At 46.7% G+C, this 19,938-nt stretch overlaps 1 protein-coding gene across 1 annotated transcript in view; it reads right to left on the bottom strand.

Annotated features, from left to right (window-relative positions):
- ROBO3 (roundabout guidance receptor 3) overlaps nt 1-15,288 on the bottom strand; it is a 20,494-nt gene extending 5,206 nt beyond the window's left edge. Inside the window, exons 1-25 of the mRNA XM_069079770.1 lie at nt 15,129-15,288; nt 12,085-12,411; nt 11,563-11,720; nt 10,763-10,883; nt 10,536-10,674; nt 10,061-10,188; nt 9,561-9,685; nt 7,554-7,725; nt 7,058-7,263; nt 6,757-6,838; nt 6,208-6,376; nt 5,856-6,022; nt 5,370-5,494; nt 4,932-5,151; nt 4,534-4,655; nt 3,353-3,524; nt 3,013-3,204; nt 2,691-2,714; nt 2,565-2,607; nt 2,138-2,277; nt 1,663-1,860; nt 1,268-1,406; nt 583-795; nt 244-392; nt 5-81 (exon numbers count right to left, since the gene is read on the bottom strand). Coding sequence (XP_068935871.1) covers nt 5-81; nt 244-392; nt 583-795; nt 1,268-1,406; nt 1,663-1,860; nt 2,138-2,277; nt 2,565-2,607; nt 2,691-2,714; nt 3,013-3,204; nt 3,353-3,524; nt 4,534-4,655; nt 4,932-5,151; nt 5,370-5,494; nt 5,856-6,022; nt 6,208-6,376; nt 6,757-6,838; nt 7,058-7,263; nt 7,554-7,725; nt 9,561-9,685; nt 10,061-10,188; nt 10,536-10,674; nt 10,763-10,883; nt 11,563-11,720; nt 12,085-12,411; nt 15,129-15,288 — 3,768 coding nt within the window. The remainder of the gene's footprint in view (nt 1-4; nt 82-243; nt 393-582; nt 796-1,267; nt 1,407-1,662; nt 1,861-2,137; nt 2,278-2,564; nt 2,608-2,690; nt 2,715-3,012; nt 3,205-3,352; nt 3,525-4,533; nt 4,656-4,931; nt 5,152-5,369; nt 5,495-5,855; nt 6,023-6,207; nt 6,377-6,756; nt 6,839-7,057; nt 7,264-7,553; nt 7,726-9,560; nt 9,686-10,060; nt 10,189-10,535; nt 10,675-10,762; nt 10,884-11,562; nt 11,721-12,084; nt 12,412-15,128) is intronic.
- Between the last annotated feature and the right edge of the window lie 4,650 nt (nt 15,289-19,938).

Here is a 19,938-nt window from a genome sequence, read left to right as displayed (position 1 = left end):
CAGCTTTGGATTTCTTCCGGGTTCGGGCACGGGGTCCAGGAGGTGAGGAAGGCATCTCTCTAGGTGTCAGTCTGGCTCTAACTATAGGGTTGAGGAGAGAAAGGAGTTGGGGTTAAGGACTGGCTTTGGGAAAGGGCTTGAAGCTAGAACTTTAGATCACAGGGTGTCAAATAGCTGAGGATGAGAGAAGAATGTTAGGTTAGGAACAGAGTTACATGAAAGGTTGAGTGACTGCAGACTCACCTGGGGTGCTGGTAGTACTAGGGACAGGGCTAGGACTGAGGTGTTGAGGGGGCATTGGACTGGCACTCAGGCTAACAGGTCCCCCTTCAAGGCCACTCAAACTGGGCTGGGATAGGCTGAGAGGAGGACTTGCTCCAGCGGGCACCCGCCTGCAAAGACATGAATCTGTTAGGACATGGGGAAACATCACCTTACAGAGACAGTCTTCAGAGACTCAGTCCACATCAGGCCAGTCCTTTCTAGTTTATACTCACTTGTCCATAAAGAGAGGATATAAACTATACTCAACCATGACCCAACCATAAACCCCAACCTCCTCAAGCCTCCTGAAATTCCTACCTGGGTGTGTGGTGGACACAGACAACGTCATCAGGGGCCTGTGATGGCTCAGGGGGTGAAGGGGTAAGTGTTGCTGTGGACTGATCCCCATAAGAAGAAGTGGGAGAGGGAATATTTCCATCGGATGGGGAGGCCATGCAGCCTTGGCTTGGGTTGGACTCTTCCAGTTGGCTTCTCTCAGGCAATGGTGGGCACCACTCATCAGGTTCTGAACTGGGTTCAAGGAGAACAGGAGAAGAGGAAGGGTGAAGTTGTTCACCTTCCTTTCAGCTCTCCTATTACCAGCTCCTCTCTCTTCCAACCAACATCTTTGCCCTCTTGTTCACCTTAGGCACCACTGTCTGATAACATAGAAGAGTTGGATGGGAACTCAGGTCAACTAATCCACCCCACATCTGACCAAAAACTTCCTACAATCTCCTTATTAAGTGTTTATCTGACATCCCTTGGAAGATTTCCAGGGATGAGTAACTCACTGCCTACCAAAAGAACTTATTCCAACTTTGGGACAATTCTAATTATTAGTTACTCTTCCGGCTCTAAATCATTTAAGTGTACAATTCTTCCAAAATCTGTTCCCCTGAATTTTCCTCCCATTTTTCCTAATTCTGTCCTTTGGAAAAACTAAAACAAGTCTAATCCCTTGTCTGTATGGGCTTGGAACCAGAGCAGGAGATCATCTTACCTGTCTTCTAGCTCTTCCTCAGTCCCCTCCAAGCAGTTTAACTCACAGGAAGGGGGTGGTGGAGGCAATGGTTCAGGCCAGCTCAGAGAGGGGGTCTGTACAGGTTTTCCCAGGATCTTTAATTTCCCCCCCCTGGGGCCTGAGAGGAGGAAGGATAAGGGGCATACAGAGGTATTGTTCGGAAAAGGAGGTATGAGGGGAGGCAGGAAAAGGTAGGTGGTAGAAAGAAGGGCTAAGAAGTGGCAGGAAAAATCTTGGAGGAAGGAAGTATTTAACTGAAAAATAGGGACTAGGACAGGTTTAGTATATCAAATATGGAGGAAAGAAATTATAGGTAATCCCAGGGGTGGGGGGAGATGGGAAAGTTAGGATTTGGGGATGTGTAGAAGGCATACCACTGTCATCCTGGCTCCATTCTGGTGGAGCATATTGGGTGGTCCAGGCCCCTGGATCCTCAGGGGACTGAGGGGGGAAGCCCCCATGGAAAGTTTGAAGCTCCTCACCGGCTGGGTCAATGGTGCTGTAGATGGGCCCTTCCCCTGGGGCAATAGCCCCCTGAGCTGTCTGAGCCAGGTATAGGGAGATCCCTGCCTCTGGGGAAAGAAACAAAGGAAAACCCAGGGAGAGAGGCAGGGGAACAAAGAAAGACCAGAAAGAAAGAACCCCAGGAAGAATAGGTGTGGTGGGCTACATTTTCTTCCCTCTCTTCCCTATCCAGGGCCTAAGCAAAGCAACAAAGTTTCTTCTCCTCCACATCCCCTACCCAAGGAAGGAATATGCAGGTTCTGATATTCAGGCTCCTGGATTCTTTCTAATATGTCCCAATTGGCTTATGAGGGAGTGAATTGGGATGGTGGTACTATGCCTTACCATTGTAGTATCTGTCATCTGGGTCAGGATTGCTAGGGCAGCAGCTTCCTCTGGGTTCCTGAGTTGTAGGACTTCGAGGTGGATGAGGCCAAGAGTCTGCTAGCCAAGGGTATGGGGCTGGGCCAAGACCCACAGGAGGCCTAAGAGACAGATCACTGGAACTGTAGTGGGGGATGTGGGGAGAGGGTGGCCAGAACAGGGAGTATAGTTTGGTAGGAATTCTTGAGGGGTGATTATCTTAGGAATGGTGATTTGAACTGAGAAGAAGTGGGTCTGGACTAAAGCAGATCCAGTTTGAGCCAAGATTCTGTAAGTAGTTGTGGTGGGGATGTGAGGGCAGAGTTGGGGAGGGTGAGGTAGAGGGAATATGAAGAGGAGATGAGAGGACAAATGAAAGCTCTGGCAGGGTTATGATTGTGGGGATTACCTGGAGTTGGCTCGGGAGAGGCCCTCATTGTGGGGGAAGGAGACTGGGAAAGACAGATTGGGTAATTGAGTGAGGTACCAACTTTGACCTCTGGTCTGAACCCCATCCTAGGTAGTGCTGCCTTACCTGCTGGTGTGTAGGCAAAGGAGGCTTCCAAAAGGCACAAGTGGAAGAAGGGGGGAACAGGACAGGGTACAAGTGAAAAGGGGATGATAGGTCAGGAAAACCAAACTCCCCCTTTCCTCCCTTCCGTTTCCCCAGCTTCACCTCACTTTCACCTATGAGAATCCCTGAATTCCTTAACCTTGGCTGAGTTCTCAGTTTATCCTCTTCCTTCCAGATCTAATTCCTTAGCCTCAGACCTCCAGGTCTCATCCCTTCCTACAGATTTCTTTTCTTCCTTTTGATCCCTGTCTCCCCCTCCTTCCTGATCCAGTGCCTTGCTCACCATTGTAGTGGCTGAGCTCCTTGCGCTGTCTACGGCGCCGATACAGTGCGGCGCTGAGTCCCAGGAGAAGTGCCCCACAGGCTGCTCCACCACCTGCAATAAAGGCTGGCTCCCGCAGCACCCTTGCCAGGCGCTCTGTAAGTCCTGGACCCACATCCAGGCCAGGCCCTGGCTCTGGATCCCGTGGGAGCGCTGTGCAGAACAGCATGGAAAGGCAAGGGAAATTCTAGGACTCAGAGGGGGTCATCCTCATGCTACAAGTACAATTACCCCCTTAGGCATCCCATCTCCCAACTAGTAGCCCAGTCTGTGTACGGTATTCCCTTTCTCTGTCACTTACGGAGGTGTATCAACACAGGGGGGCTGGCCATGCCCACACCAGCACTGGTGGCCGCGGCGACCTGGGTTCGATAAAGGAGGCCTGGGACCAGTCCCCGAAGTACTGTGGACCTTGCCCAGCCTGCAACAGACTGGTTCAGGTGGAAGCGGCTCTCGTTGCCCAGGCACCAAATCTAGAAAGAACATGGGGGGGAGGTGTAGGGAGAGAACAGTGTACTTGTATCTGGGGCGCTGCTCTCCTTAAAGACTGAGGCATGACACAGTAGGAAAGGGTCAGCTTGTTGCCTAACACCTGAAACTCTTACTACTTCCCAACCCTCCCAATTCTCAAGATTCTGGAAGTATAATGTCCCAGGCAAAGGCAGTGAGAGACCAATGTACTCTGCTCTGTTGAGAGAGCAGATTCTATTTAGTTCTGACCACTGTACTTTTAGAGTAGACACTGACAAGCTGGAGCATATTCAGAAGCAGGTACCCAAACTATAGAGGAGACCTGAAACCATGACATCTGAGAATCTTTCAGAAAGCACTGGGTATATTGAGCCTATAGAAGACATGGGGTTGGGAAGGGAAGGGGCATAATTCCTGACTTCAAGGATTTGAAAGGCAGTCATGTGGAAGAGTAATAGATTAGAATTGTTTTGCTTGGCCCCAGAGATTAGAACTAGAAACAATGAGTGGAAATTACAGAGAGGCAGATTTCAGGTCCATATAAGGAAAACTTCCTAAACAATTAGAGACGTCCAAAAAATGGAATAGACTCCCTTGGGATGCAGGGAGAATGCCCTATCATGGGGGGTGCTCAGTCAGAGGCTGAATAATTCCTTTTTCAGGATGTTGTACACAGAATTCACAACTGGGATATGCCTGCCCAAAGCCAAGACCTCCACATATACCCTCTTCCTTAGCTTCATTATCCCTCTATATCTACCTCTCTGTTTGCCTTTCCCTTTTCCCCTCTAAGTCCCATATCCTCACGTGGAGGCCCTTCCGAGCTCTCTTGTGTCTGGGGTCCTAAATTTTGTTGCTCAACCCAATTTGGTCCATATTCTCTCTCTGTCTCTCTCTGTCTCTCTTTCTTTCTCTCTCTGTCTCTCTCTCTCTCTGTCTCTCTCTCTCTCTCTCTCTCTCTCTCTCTCTCTCTCTCACACACACACACACACACACAAAACCACTTTCTACCTGGTACTGCTGAATGATTCCATTTTGCTGGGTGGGGATAGGAGGCTCCCAGGAAACAGTGATGCTGTTGTTGCCATCACCCCCCAGGACCACTGTCACTGCCTGGGGGGGCCCACTGGGGGCTGGGTCAGGATGGGGGCATGGTGGAGAAGGACACAGACAGTCACTGAATGCTCTCAATTCCTTGTTTTCCAAACATCTTTTCCCCAATACCATTGTATCAAGAAGTTTGGTAGCTAAGGAATAGTTTCCCCAGTTACACATCCCCATTATTTGGCTGTTAATGGGTATCCCCTTCAGACTTCAATCTCCTCAGCTCTCTCCCTCCCATGTACCCTGAATCCCTCTTGTCTGGCCCTTCTTGATTCCCTACCCCCCACCTCCATGTCCCTTCTCACCCTCCTCAGGGGTGCTCCTGGTTAGAATAGTGCTCTCAGGCCCTGGTCCCTCCCTGCTGTAGGGCTGCACCTTGATTTGGATCTGTACACCTGCTGGAAGCTCTCTCAGCACAGCACTCCGCTGGCCTGAGGATCCTATGTCCATAACTGTCCAGCTACTTGAGCCTACTGACCTCCACAACACCCGGAAGCCCCACACCAACTGAGATTGGCCATCCACCTGGAGAAAGAGGCAGCCTAGAGTGGATAAGGCATCCCAGAGAGGACAAGGAGGCCCTAGCAGCCCCTGAAGACCTTAACCCCTCCATAGGTCAGACCTGTCTCAGCCACCCAATGGATTTCACTTTCCCAAATCCAATTCTTTGAGCTTTTCCTCCTGATGTTAAATCCTAATTGCTCCCTGTGTTCCCCTCCTGTCCACTCTGTCCCCTTACTCACAGTCCAGGACACCTGCAGGGATGTGGGACTCAGGAATAAGGGCTCCTGCAGTTGAACAACCACATCAGCCAGATCTTGCTGCCCTTGCCACGGATCCTCAACTGGCCTGGAGGGGCCACTGTCTGCTAATCAGAGAGTCCCCTCAGCAGGGAGTCACAGGAGAAAAAGAGGAGACTGGCTATAATTCTTACTTCTCCTCTGACCCTCCCCCAAGCCAGTTCTCCAGGGTATAGCCTAGGGCTATATAGGAGCAGGACAGCAGAGCAGCTTCTCTGGATGAGTCCTGACATCTCCCATTTCCCATCACAGAGTAGAGGGCATAAAAAGGGAGGGGTTTTGAGGTTTGAGATTTCTCCTCAGTAAGAAAGCTTTCCTTTTTACTTAGATCCCTCAGAGATGTATGGAGCAATGAGCTGGAGATGGGGGCTGTGTGGATTTGAATCTCCTACCCATTTCCCCATATCAAGAGACATGATCTTCACTCACCCTGGGTCTGAACAGGTTCAGAGACAGGACTGGGTTCGCTGAGACCCCAAGTTCCTGCTGCTCGAACTAGGAATAGATAGATTGTGTTGGGCTGCAAACCAGTGATGGTATGTGTCTCTAGCTGTACACCATCTGCTACTGTCTTCCAAGTGTTACCAGATGCCTGGCTGCAATGGAGAAGTTGACTAAGGGAGGAACACTCATCCACATTGACTTCAGTGATTCTACTCTGCTCCAAAACTTTTCTGCCCCCATTCCAGCCCCACCCAGAGAGAGACCTGGAGAGTCTTTGCCCACAATAGCAAAGATCTCAAGAACAGATGGCCCCAATGTCAGCTGCACCCCCCCTCACCTGAAGGCCTCTATCACATAAGAAGTAACTGGTGACCCTCCAGCCTGTGGGCTGGGCTTCCAGGTCAGGGTGATGCTATTCTTGGTGACTTCAATAACCACTGGCTGAGAGGGAGACCCAGGGGGACCACTGGGCTCAGTAGGGAGCCCTGTGGACCCCACCACACCATCTATAGGAAAGAATTAATTAATGAAAAATAATTTGTTAAGCATTTAGTAGTATTATGGAAAATAATAGTCTGCTATGGGGCTACACTTTCCAGAGACGTAGTAATGTTGATGGTAGGGAAAGAGAGAGCATGATGATTCCCCACTCACATAAGTTTCACAGCTTGACTTCTTTAGTTCAATTCAATAAACATTTTAAAGAACATACCATGTACCAGGCACTACGCTAAGCTTCCTGATTCCCTTCTTAAAAGTCATAAATTGAATGAATGTATGAAAGATGGAATCTGTCCTGGGATATTGGGAGGAAGTTACTGACATGATGGAAGGTTTTAGATAAAGACAAATAGAAAAAAATGGATTGAGAAAAGGGATATCTCACCTTGTACCCTTAGCCAGCCATTCCATATGGCCTTTCCTTTGGAACTCTTGGCCACACAGCTGTAGAGCCCCAAATCACCCTCCTGATAAAAGACAGGTTACTGACAACTGAACTAAATGGGGAATAGGTGGACAAAGGAAGTGAGATGCAGAGGCATGGGAAAAATACTATGCAAATGTCCAGGGAAGTCTGAGATCAGCTGAGGGTCACAGATGGGGGTAGAGACCTGGCAGATGGCCATTGGGTTGGGTATGTTAGAAGGAGGAGCTCTGAGGAGTCTTTCTGGGTTGATTGGACTCACCTGCAAGTTGGTTATATGCAAGGTGCCATTAGCCAATAGATTAAGTCTCAGGTCTCCACTGTTCAGCCCCTGTCCATCCTTCAACCACTGAACACTGGGCTGAGGGTTCCCAGTCACTTTGCATGGCAACCACACAGAGGATCCTGATGCCAGAGTCTGATTCAATGGCCCATGAAGGATTATTGGAGGAAAGTCATCCAAGGAAACTAAGGGAGAAAATGCTGAACCAACTCAGAAGAAGGTCCCTGGATTCAATTTGCAACCTTCTCACCTTTACTTCCCTAAGCCATTTGAAAAGCAGAAAGACTGCCCCAATTTGGTACTTGAGCTTGATTCCACAAATTTATCCTCATTAAGTTCTTTTTTTGGTTCCCAAGCTTTGAGGATTTTCCCTAGAAACCACCCATACCTCATTTACATTGGAGAGAATTCAAAAAAGCCATTCTCTTTTAGTCATTGCCTCCTTCCAATTGCATGTGCCCCATTGTATGCTCACCATCCTTCACCTCCAGTGAGGCCCTTGCCAGAATGCTGCCAGCAACACTGACTGCCTGGCACACATAGTAACCAGCATCCCCACTTTGCACTTCAGTGATGTTGAGTTGGCCACTTGGGGAGACAATGAAACGCCCTGTGGACTGGGAGGGCTGACTAGGGAAGAGCAGAATCTGAAGATAGATAGAACCAGGCATTTCAGGAAGCTAGGAACCCAGAGGAGGAGAGAGAGCTATATTCTTTTTGGAGACCTTCAGCTCTCTTTCCCCACCAGGCCCCAAATCAATGAAATTCCATGGAGAGAATAGGCTTATGTGGTCAAGGAGAGATCACAGTTGGTAGGCCCTTTGCTTTCCAGATTGAAAATGTGTCTGGTTAAAGTGAACAACAGTGGTATGTGGGAAAGGAGGCATCAAGAAGCGTTGGGAAAAGCACAGGACTATAGTCAGGAAATCTCAAATATTCCTGGGCCACTTTGTTTGGATTTCCCTCTTCTGGCCATCTCCACCCATTCCTACTTTTGCTTCTTACCATATGATATATTTATCCAGGTATCATCTTACCAAACCTCCAGTAGAATATAAATTCCCTTTGCAGGGAGTGTTTCATTTTTGTATTTGAATCCTGATTTTCTTATTCAAATCACCAGCATACATAGTAGGCACTTTAAAATGTGTGATTAATTTAATTGATTTTTAATATTGGTTCTTTGTGTACCCTTGGTCGAGTCATAAGGCCTTAGATTCCTTTTTTTGTAAAATCAAGAAATTGAACTAGATAATCTCTCAGGTCTCTTCTAGTGATAACATTTAATGATTCTAAGAGATTTGGGATATAGGAATGGGAGGGCCTATTCACCAATGGAAAGAATGGTTTATATTTTATATTACTGGCTGTGTTCTATTGTATTGATTAACACCACTTCTATTAACTCTCCCTACTTCTCATGGTGGGAGTTCTTTGTATTTCAGTTTCAACGTGTATTTATACATTTTATACTCAATATGTTAATTTTTCTGAGTTGACAAGACCAGGCACCCAGGGAAATTGTCCTTGTTAATCTGAGCTAAACAAGAGGAGAGAATCAATCTTTGTAAAAGTCTGGAGAACTATTGGCAGCATCCAAACATGGTAAAGAAAGAGTCATGCAGGAGCACTAGGTTTAGAACTGGAATGGACCTTAGGAACTAACCAGTTTAACCCCTACATTTTACAGATAAGGCCCAAGCATTTCACTGTCTCACTTACTGTATTAAGTTGCAGAGCCAGGAATAAAACCCTAAAGCTAAAACCAGGACAAAAACCAGGTCCTCTGACTCAAAATCTTGTGCTTTTTTTTCTTATATCACATCTAGTGATCAGTTCCACTCAAAAAAGTGCCCATAATAACAGGAAATATGAAATAGTCACAGTGAGCTATAGAAAAGAGAATCTAGAAGATCTAGTCCAAGAGATGCTGCCCTATTTTAGAAAAGAAAGAAGAATCATTCTTTTTGTTAGAAAGAGAGACCAAATAATAGGAAAGGATACCAAGATTAGTCACCACTTTGTTACCTTTAGATAATAAGTAAGAATAATTGAGTTGTCTATTATGTGGAACCAGGCATAAGAACTAGTAAATGAGTTAGATTAAAACTGGCTACCCAAGAGAGAGGTAGAATACTTTAGGGAGAAAACTTATGAACATAAATGATAAGGTGGAGGCTTGAGGGAACAGTATAACAAATGGCCTAAGATTTGGGAAAACATTTGTGGGAAAGGGAAATGTAAACTCTAGAGATGGCCATAAGGGTATGATCAAGAGTACCAACTGTTAAATGTTCAGTGGGATCATTTACACCTCATAAATCATCAAACACTACAAATTAGGGCTTGATTTATTGTTGATTGTCTAGACTTAACAAAATGATAGAGAAAAATGTTATTAATGCAGATTAAACTTAAAAGTGTCTCATGTAGAAAACTGGTTGTTTAGCATTTACCAGTATAACCCTGGACAGACACCTACCTGACTACCTTCCTTCTGCCAGAAGATAGCAGGTGGAGGATTCCCCTTGGTCTCACACTGGAAAGTCACAGTATCTCCTGGAGCTGCTCTCTGGTCCTGAGGCTGTGTCACTAGCTGGGGTGGGACTGGAAGAGGGAAAAGAAAGGAGAACAGGAATGAGGGGATAGGTCCAGCTCCAAGAAGATATGCTAAGTCAATAAGAGATCTGATGGGGTGGGGGAAAGGCCAAATTTGGCTAGTTAGTAACATCCTTTTCTTCTTTCCCGCTTTTATTAAGATTTTTTATTCTTTCCCTCCTTCTAGAATTCATTGACCTTGGTCAGCGCCTCCTCCCATTTCATGAAATAAGCCTCCAATTTTCCAACCAAATTTCTCTTGATTTCATGCTTTACCCCTATCTACTTCACTGACTTCCTTCTTGCTACCTCCTACCCCTGCTCCAATGATTCCACATTCCATCCCTTTCTGTCCCTCCCTTCACCCTCAAGCAGGGTCCTTACCATGGACACTGAGAGAGCCAGAGGCCTCGGCTCGGCCCACACTGTTCTCAGCCACACAGGTATAAGTTCCCTCATCTTCTGCACTCACTCTCCCGATCCGAAGACTGTAGTCACTCCTGATCTCATACCTGTTTCACTCCCCACCCACCCACCCAACAGGGATGGGTTGGTCACAGCTATGCCCCCTTTCCCTCCCCAACCCTGAAACTCTGCTCTGAGGAGCCTGTGACTTTCCCAAGACAGTCACTAAGATCAGGTACACAGACAAGTCATGGACTTGAAGCCTACAGAAACAGACTGGGGAATGTGGACACCATAGATGGGGTGAATAGGAAAATGGACATGGTTTCCAGAAGTCCAGATACTGAAACAGCAGTGGTGAGTGTGGCTGCATCCCAGACCCCTGGAGGAAGGTTAAGAGAAATTCTCTTGATGGATAGGGGTCCTGTGGAATAAGAATAAGGGGGCTTCTCACCTGCCTATAGGCAATTCCCCCTCCTCCTTGCGCCAACGCAGATGTGGTGGAGGATCCCCCTGAACCTCACATGGGAAGTCAGCAGGGGCATCAGCCAGGACCACCTGGTTCACAGGCCTGCGCAGGAAGGAGGGGCGCTCTGCCACAGAGGAATGGACATGAAATTACAGGATGTCTACATGGCCCCTCAGTCCCCTCTCCCCAACATCAGGAACTTCTATACTTACCGAAAACCACAAGTTCAGCTGCCCCACTGTCACGTTCTCCTGCCACATTGGAGGCCACACATACGTACATCCCAGCATCACTCTTGAGTGTGTGTGACATCATCAGTTTCCCACCCCGAATCTGCAGAATGTGGGGACAGCTCAATTCCTTTGGATTTAACAGTCCCCTATTCTGCTCCAATCCTCTTCTGCCTAGCTATATCTTTTGCCCATATTGAACCCTAAAACCACTTGTTAGCTCTCAGGACAAGCAGCTAACCAACCTTCCTTCCTTCCTTCCTTCCTTCCTTCCTTCCTTCCTTCCTTCCTTATCTTCTTGTTCTGTTTTTTTCACAGTGACCAACGTCTTAGTTAGTAATAGTAACCTATTAGTTAGTTACCTATACCATTCTATTAGTGAATTACAGAGTTTTTGATGTGCTTTACAATCTATTTCTCTTGAATTCCAAATGCTGTTCTTTAGTAGATGAGCAGACCTTTAACCCAGAACAGATGATTCTTAAAACAATGCTTCTTAATTTTGGTTTATGACTAAATTCCACTGACTAAAAAGTATTATAGTATGTATGAGTCAGGAGAACTGGGTTCTAGTCCTATCTCTGTCATCTACTACCTTCATGACCTTGAGTAAGTGACTTCCCCTAGAAGGGCCTCAGTTTCCTCCTTTGCAAAATATGTGGGACTGGATTAGTTGATCTGAAGATTCCTCTAGCACTAAAATGCTAGGATTTTAAGACCCTTATACTGTGTTCACATATTTTCTGAGTGGCCCCACCCCTCCCAAGACTCCAGTTCCTCACAGTGATTCGTCCTTCCTGCTCCTTGAGCCGAAGATTGTCTTTCTTCCAGGACACCGAGGGTTCTGGGTGGCCTCTGGGTGGCACACACTCCAGAACTGCAGGTTCCCCCACTGCCACCACGACATCCACTGGGGGCTGCCGGAAGTCATCCCTTAGGACTAAAGAGGTTCGGAGGTGACAAAGGGATTGAAAAAAAAAAAGGTAGACAGGGTCCAGAAAATAATTGAGAACTAAGTGGTTCTAGTGTTTCAGGCTGGTGTAACCTCTAAAAGCACAGAGTTCAGGTGCTAATCTGGATGTACAGGGGCAGGACTCAGCCACTTCATGGAGAACAAAATTTGTAGTGCATTGTAAAATTAAGTATGGAGACAATGCTCCGGAGCCGACCTGAGAAGGGTCTTTAAAGTTCCGGGGCCACATTAATTAAGTAATTGGATGTGCTGGGATTGTGAAAGCAGCTGAGGCTGTTAGGTTAGCCATTTGTCCTGAGGCCTCTGGAACTGTTCAAAGCCGGCTACTCACCCGCCACCTCCAGTGAAGCATTCCGACTGGCCGCAACCCCTAAGTAGTTGCGAGCCACGCAAGTATAGACTCCCTCATCTGGACGGGCTCGGCGTCCATGCACGATACGAGGGAAGAAGAGTGCGCCACTGGGTAACAGCAGGCGGTGAGCCCGCGGATCCTCTCGGGCCGTAGCCACGCGTGCACCGTCCTTGTACCATTCAATGTCCGGACGCGGCCTGCCCTCGGCACGGCACGGCAGCGTGGCAGGTTCACCCCTAGAGACCAACAAATCTGGCGGCTGTTCCACTATGCGTGGCACTGCGTCCTCCGGTCCGGCTCGCGACCCTGAAAAGAGAATTGGGAGGACTGTCCAAACGGGGGTAAACTGAGGCATGTGCTCCAGAGGAGGAGGGTTAGTTTTCCGAGTTATTTCCCACAGTGCAGAGTTCCTACTGGTCACAAGGCCTTCCACATCCCAAGATCACTCCCTAGCCGAGATGCTGGGACACTCCGAGCTCCGCTTAGTTCTAAAAAATAGACATCCCAAGGGAAGCTTAAGGCGTGGAACTGAGAAAGGACCTGCCTGAGAATCACAAACAAGTCAGGAACTGGAGTATGGTCTCAAACATTGCCTTTCTCCCTTCTGGACTCCAGGCCTCCCAAGACTTTCCAGTTTCCTGGCTATCACTGTATAAGAGAAAGGTAGACGTCGTTTTCGAGTACCAAGGCGTAACTAGGTAGGGGCAAAGGAATAGAAAGACTTTCGGGAAAGTGTGATCCAGGAAGAGGGGGAGAGGGGGGAATTGTGACTTTCGTTCACTAGGAGTTGTAACCTGTATAGGCCACTAGGTGACGCTACTTCCATATGTAAGAGGATCATGGAGATTTCAGGTTGGGGCAGGAAGAGTGCCAGGAATAATCCTTGGACGAGCCACCCGGAGCCCTTCCTGAGTGCCCTTCGTCTCCGGGCTTTGGTCACGAATTCAGTTTTATTTTCCTTTCCTTTAAAAAGTTCGAAGGAAGACTGAGCTGGGCCACCGCTTCTTTATTTCCTTCCCTGATCCCTTGGAGGAGAAGCAAGCATGTATGTATGAGGGTGGGATAGTGGGAGGGGTTAAATTACCTGTTAGATTTAAATAAGTTTTATGGATAATACCTATGATGTTATTGGCATTAGAATACCTTGGATTGATATTTCCCCTTACCAAGGCATTTTGCCACCTTTGCAAGGTAATTTACAGGCTTAGAAAATTAAGATCACTGAAAGAATTAGTGACTTGCCCCGGCTAATATGAGTCTGTGGTGGGATTCGAACTTGTGTCCTTCTGTCGTCCTATGCCATGCTGCCTCTCAAATAAATATATTTTTAAAACGTTCTTAACGTCATTGTCCTGACATATCCTGGCTTTTAGAACAAAATTTACTTTTTCCAATTCTGCCTCCACATGCCAATCTCCTCTCAACTCCAGTCTTCCTTCTAAATTATATTCAGACATAAGATAATTCAGTCAGCCTCGTTGGAGAGGTAGACAGAGAGAGAACTGAGTCTCTTTGCAGTCATTTAGAGCTATTGAGTATTGAGAGGGGAAAGGAGGAGATCTGTCATTGAGGAGGCTCCAAGACTTATGTCCCCTGAGAAACGATGCCTGGAACTTGGGAAGAAAAGGATTCTAAGAACACCTGGATCCCCCCCCCCATCCTATGGACTTGTCTCCTTCCCCCTAATTCCTTCGAACAACAGCTGCAGGACACTGGTCCCTAGAATTCCTCCCCTTGTCATTTCTAATCCCAAGAGAAGCTTCTATGTATCAGACTAATGAATAGTTGATGGGCATATTAATGAGGCCTGGGGACTCTTAGCCTAGCAGCCAGAGTACAGTATTTCCTTTTCTCCCTCGCTTTCCAATTTAAGATCATAATATCTAGATCTGGAAAGGACCTCAGAGGAAATCTTAGCCCAGCCCACTGTTTACAGATGAGGAAGCTGAGACCTAGGGAGGTGAGATAACTTATCCAAGCTTACACAAATAGCAGGTTTTTCGAGCAGAGCAGAGACTCAAATCCTGACTTTTCTAATCCCAAATTCAGCACTATTTCCACTACACCACTGCCCCAGAGTCCATTTTCTAGTCTCCTCTCTGTGCTTCTACCCACCCCCAGAGCATCTTCTGATCCGAGAGGGACCAGAGGTCACTGGAACCTTTCTGAAAAGAGACTCCCAAGAAGCAATTATTTTGGGGTACAACAAGGTGGGAGAAAAGCGGGGAAAGGGGCACAAAGAGGATACCCTAAGAAAAACGACAGAGTTGAAATTCGGGGCTTGGTCGATAGGAGGCAGATTTTTGTCATATATGTCCCTAGGTACGTAATGAACAGCTTCCGCGTGCTTCCAGCTGCTCTCTGGGGGCTTCGGGTTGTCGCAGTCATTTATTAATCACTGTAATTAGCAATAATGACTCCGACTCCTGCACGCTTCAGCTCTGCTGGAGCCGGAGGCTGCATTATCCCACAGTGGGGAGAATAGGGCTTCGGAGTTCCCTTAAAATATTCGGCTAAACGCTTCCTGCGGCTGACGGCATCCAGCTCCGTGCGCCGAGAAACTCTGAGGCCTCATGATTATGCGCATTATTTGGACCGGACTGGGCTCCGTGTGCCTCTGGGGATGGGGCAGATTCCCAGTTCCACCCCTCGACTTCCATCCTACGTAGTTCATTAGCCCTAGACCCTTCTTTACTTTGGATTCCACTACTGCGGACATCTCTGTGCACCGGATCCTCACTTCTATCCCAATGACGCTGTAGTCTACAGCCCCACACCCCTAAATAGCACTCCCAGCAATTCCTGAACAACCCGTCTAAGCCCTGTCCCGATAACGACTCGTTCACTGCCATCCGTGTCCCAAAACTTTTTCGCTTTAAAATGACTGGGGAGAGAAAAAGGAATGAGGAAATTCTTAGCCCCGGACCTCGTAAAAAGAAACTCTATCCCCAGAGCAGTTTGCCTTTCTTTCTATTAGCGCGCACTCCCAGAGAAGTGGAATCCCCCAGGCAGGGCGGTCTCACCATTGAGAGGGGGATCCCCGGGGGGAAGGAGGCTGTGGTTGAGCGCGACCAGAGAGGAGTTGAAACCGAAGAGCAGCTCGCTTGAGTTGGAGATATCCCCAGCCAGGGAGTCCGCGAACAGGTTCATCTGCAGCAGCGTCTTTAGCAGGTAACGTAGCATGGTGGGGACTGGGACGAGGTTGGGGGCTCGGATCCCAGCCCCCTGGTCCGAGCCCCTTGATCTGAGAGTTGTGCGCCCCTCCACAGCCTCTGTGAGTTGCCCCAGCCACTGTATGGCTTTCCTTCCCGCGTCCTCTCCGTCCGGTCCCCTCCTTCTCCTCCTCTCCACTCCCCCTCCCCAGTTCAGGCAAGTCTCCTGGGGGCTGGGCGGGCTGAAAGCAGGTGCCAGGGACGACCACCGCGTAATTAAGGGATTAATCCGCCTCCCGCCGCCCTTTTCCCCTCCCCTCCACGCTACTGCCTCTAGTTGGAAGGGAGCTGCTTTAGTTTAGGCCAACCCGTCGCTGGAGAAACTCCTTCAAATCCCAGTGCAGGGAGAACAGAATCCCACCTTTGCCCCATCTCCTCCATTTGCCTCCCCAAAGGTCAGACTAAGTAAGAGACTCAAAGATATGGGATCTCCCTCTGGCTCCCCAGAACTCTACTCCTCATCCTTGGCTGTCTGCCCCTTTTCCTGGCCTATAAACTAGTACATTAATCTCCCTAGTCTTTTGCACCTCTCCCTATGGAAAACTGAGGTGAAGAGCCCAAGAAGTGCCTTCCTCAGATTCATAGTAGAGGCAAACCAGGAATCCCAGTTTCCAATCACTTTGCATGTGCCTATGACCAATCTTGCTAATGCATTGTGTGTGTGTGTGTGTGTGTGTGTGTGTGACAACGGGAGGGGTAACTTAAGTGGGGGGAGGAAGTGAGTGTTTTGTATTCATGCTCTCCCTCTACCCATCCTACCAGGGACTATCTAGGGCTCTTGGTCAAATGTAGTGTTGGTGTAACTAAGGCAAGAGAGGCACAGCTGGCCACGGGGGGGGGGGGGGTTTGACTGCTTTGGAGTTCAGATAGATGAGCTCTGTCCAGGAGTGAAAATGAAAAGAGTAGGCAGTAAAATGCAGATCATTTGCATATTTTATGCATCAATCTGTACTCAGATATCTCATTAAATTGCTTTTATACCTTTAAAGAGAAAGGAAATGAGCCAGAGGGAAATGAATCAGTCAGAGAACAGAGAGAAGAAATCTCTTTGTATCTTTAAAAAGAGCATCACTGTTTCAAAACACCTAATTGCAGAGGCATCTTATGTATTATGGCATTGCAAGCAAGAAGACTTGGGACTGATCTTGCCTCTGATATATATTTGCCCTGTGACCATGGGCAAGTCACTTAACTTCTCAGTGCACTAAGACTACAAATTTCAGGTGAGTTTCTGTTCTGCTTCAGTGGAAGGAATTCCCAAACCCTTGTGCACATCAGTTTCAAGGAAAGAATTGGGATTGATGCAGAGTACATACAAATCTGTTCATGTACTATTGAGATCATACTTCAGTGAAGAAATTTCATATACATACCTACTAGAGATGGACAGACCATGAGGGTAAACCCATCTGCTACTTTTCTAGGATTCTTTCCACAATGAACTTCCAATGTCTCTTCAGTCCCACCTCCACTGACACCTCTTATGTCTATTCCCTGGGAGAAAGGCTAGGGGAAGAATTGAACTGATTCACAATGGAAGTCTAGTTCCATCCTACAAAACAGGAAAGAATAGCCAGGAAGGGTCCCTAGGCTCAGCAAATTCAATTATTATCCTTATACCAAGGTATCTTTAAGTAGCTGAGGAGGCCTGGATATTCCCATGACTTTTAAGATTACATAGCAGCCCAAATAACTATTCCTGTTTGGGGAGCTGAGGATCCCCAGTGAAGGGGCCTACAAAACATCTGTGACAATAGGTCTTAGACCAAGTTAGTTCTCAGAATAATTCAGGTAAAACACTCTTGAACAAACCCAAAATATGGTTTATGTGGTGGGGTCCCAAGACTCTTCCCATTCTATAACAGACTCTAGGACTAGGAGATACTGAAAAGACAATCTCTTCATTTTAGTCCTTCAACTCTTAGCATGGTTCTATCTCTCCATGCACTATGGAGTGCAGAAGGCAAGGAAAGAAGCTAATTAACTTTGTGGAGGTGAAAGAGCTGGGCCTTGGGGTGGAGAAAATTTCCCCCCAGGAGCTGTCCATTCAGTACCATAAATTTGCCAGGTTTGTTTGCAAGCACCTTCCTTCCAGGTTCTAAGTTTGCAGTAGAATCAGCACAATTTGGGTTTGGGGTGGAGGTTGGACATATGTTGCTTGAATTAAGATAAGTGTCACAAGCGATCTGGATCTGAAGTGTGCCTCTTCTTTAACTGGTGTGAAGATGAAAATAACAAAACTTGTTATTATAAAAAAAACAAAACTTTACATTTTAACAAAATAATTTGTTTCAACAGCAGTAGCAACATAACAGCATCATATTTATATACAAGTACAGTTGCAACAAAGTATGATTCAAAGAAGAATTTGTACTGGCTCAATTGTATTGGAATAGACAAAATTCTTGATAAATATTTTAGCTTCACGGCTCAGTGATCTCAAAGATGAGTTATAATCTCCCCCTCCATTAGCTCCATTACTTTACACATTTTCTAGTGATGAATTGTGTAACACTAAATAGTCTCTCCTCCTTGCACACCCTTTGACTGGTGTACTCTAGCAGTTGCCTATTCTGCACCTAACCTTGGCTCTACAGAGAGATAAGACCAAGGAGATTGAGACAGAAGTAGTACTTCTGCATCTTTACAGAAGTATCACATCTGCATCTCAGTGACACGTTGGGTCCTGCATTACTTTGTCTATTAAAAGGTAAAGGTCTTGTTCTCACCCCAAACTGACTGAGGGCACAAGACAGCCATTAAATCAATAAGTGAGCCAGAACCAGAATGAAGGAGTCTTGTCTCTCAGCCCAGCTCTTTAACCAAGCAGGCTCATCCCCAGGGCCAAGTAGCCACTGCTTTCAAGATGGGGATAAGAAGGTGGGATCGGACAAAAAGGTTTGGAGCAGACGGAACTGTGAGTACCACCGTGTGGATCTTGCCCGGTTTTAATCCCCTGATTTGTTCCCTTTCAGCCACTCTGCAAACATGGAGCCCTCAGGCGCCTAGGGGCTTGTTGCCCTGTTAGCATATTTGTTCCCTGAGATGGCGCAGCTAATTGTTCCTTTATTTGGGGATCAGGTCGTATTTGCTCAGGGTTCCCAGAGCGGAGACACTGCCTCAGCTTAGATGGCTGGCACCAACTGGGCAAAGCTAGCCTTCTAATCCTCATCATTTCCCAGGTTTGGAAGTTGGATAAACAGTGGGGGCTTTCTTCCCCTTTCTTGGGTCTTCTCTGTCCCTGCTTCCCATGTTTCTTCTATTTTTATCTTTGGTCTCCTATCTTCACATTTCTTCCTAGATTCCCTTCTCCACCCTCCTCATTTCTCTTGTCTCTCTCACCTCCCCACCCCCACCCCAAACAATTTTGCTTTCTTTTGGCCCTTTATTCCAGTCTCTCCTCCAGCATAGCCCCATATTTTACCTCAGATTGAACATAGGAGAGTTATCCAGAATCATGGATGAACCTACAAGAAATATCTTCTAGCTACAGAATATTCACTGGACCCAACCCCACCTGCAGTCCCAAAGCACCAGGAAAAAGAATTCTGAAAAGAGATCACAGCAGATCTAGAATTGGAGTTCTCATGTTTATTTCTATTATGGCTCCTTTGTGATCTACTTTTTATTTAGGACTTAAGTAGATCTGCTTGTTCCTTCCAGCAGTTGGGCAAGATAAGCAACTTGAAATCCAGATACCCCTCTGCTAGAAGATCAGCTCTCAGTTTTCCATAAAAATATTCTGTAGGTGCTGCTGCTACTCTTCACCCTCTCACTGACCCTCAACAAACCAGAACATTTCAATTTAATTCAATTCAATATACATTTACCAGACATCTACTATGTGCACATGAAGTGTCTATCCAGTACAGTGTAAATTCTGTGAGAGCAGAAATCTCCAATTTTTTTTCTTTGGTATTTATATTTTGAGCACCTGGAACAGGACCTTGCCCATAGCAAGAAAAATAAATGTTCACTGGATTGCATACTGGTTACTGGGGATACAAAGATTCATATCATTAAGCATTTTAAAAGAATTTACCATGAGTTGAACATTGTGCTACTCACAGAGAGTACCAAGGAAAAACAAATAGTCCCTGCATTTAAGTACTTTACATTCTTCTGTATACAACATGTATGCAAATAGGATAGGGACAGGCACTATACTTTTGATTTTTTTTCTATATAGGGAACTCCCAGATTAGGAAACTCCCTCTACCAATGTAAGTCAGTATCTCCTCTGCAGCTTAAGAGTCTGAGAAAGTTGATTAGAGTATTGAGAGGTTAAACAACTTGTCACATAGTCAGTATGTCTCTGAGGCATGACTTGAGCTCAGGTCTTCTTGTCCACAAAAAATAGGTGCAAAATATACACAAAGTAGACAAAGTACTTATAAAGAGAGGAAAGCACTAATAACTACTATGAGGGTCAGATGAAGTAGATTTGCAGAACGTATTTATGGGCAGTGACATTTGAGCTGAAATTCCAAGAGATTCTAGGGGGGGGACAGAGAAAGAGAGAGAGAGAGACAGAGAGAGAGAGAGAAGAGAGAGAGAGAAAAGAGACAGAGAGAAGAGGGAGAGAGAGAGAGAGAGAGAGAGAGAGAGAGAGAGAGAGAGA

This window comes from Petaurus breviceps, unplaced genomic scaffold (assembly GCF_028583685.1).
Source record: "Petaurus breviceps papuanus isolate PSGF00001 unplaced genomic scaffold, PetGlider_PUasm1.0 91133, whole genome shotgun sequence".
In the NCBI taxonomy this organism is placed as follows: domain Eukaryota; kingdom Metazoa; phylum Chordata; class Mammalia; order Diprotodontia; family Petauridae; genus Petaurus; species Petaurus breviceps.
This window is presented reverse-complemented; position numbering and strand designations above follow the sequence as displayed.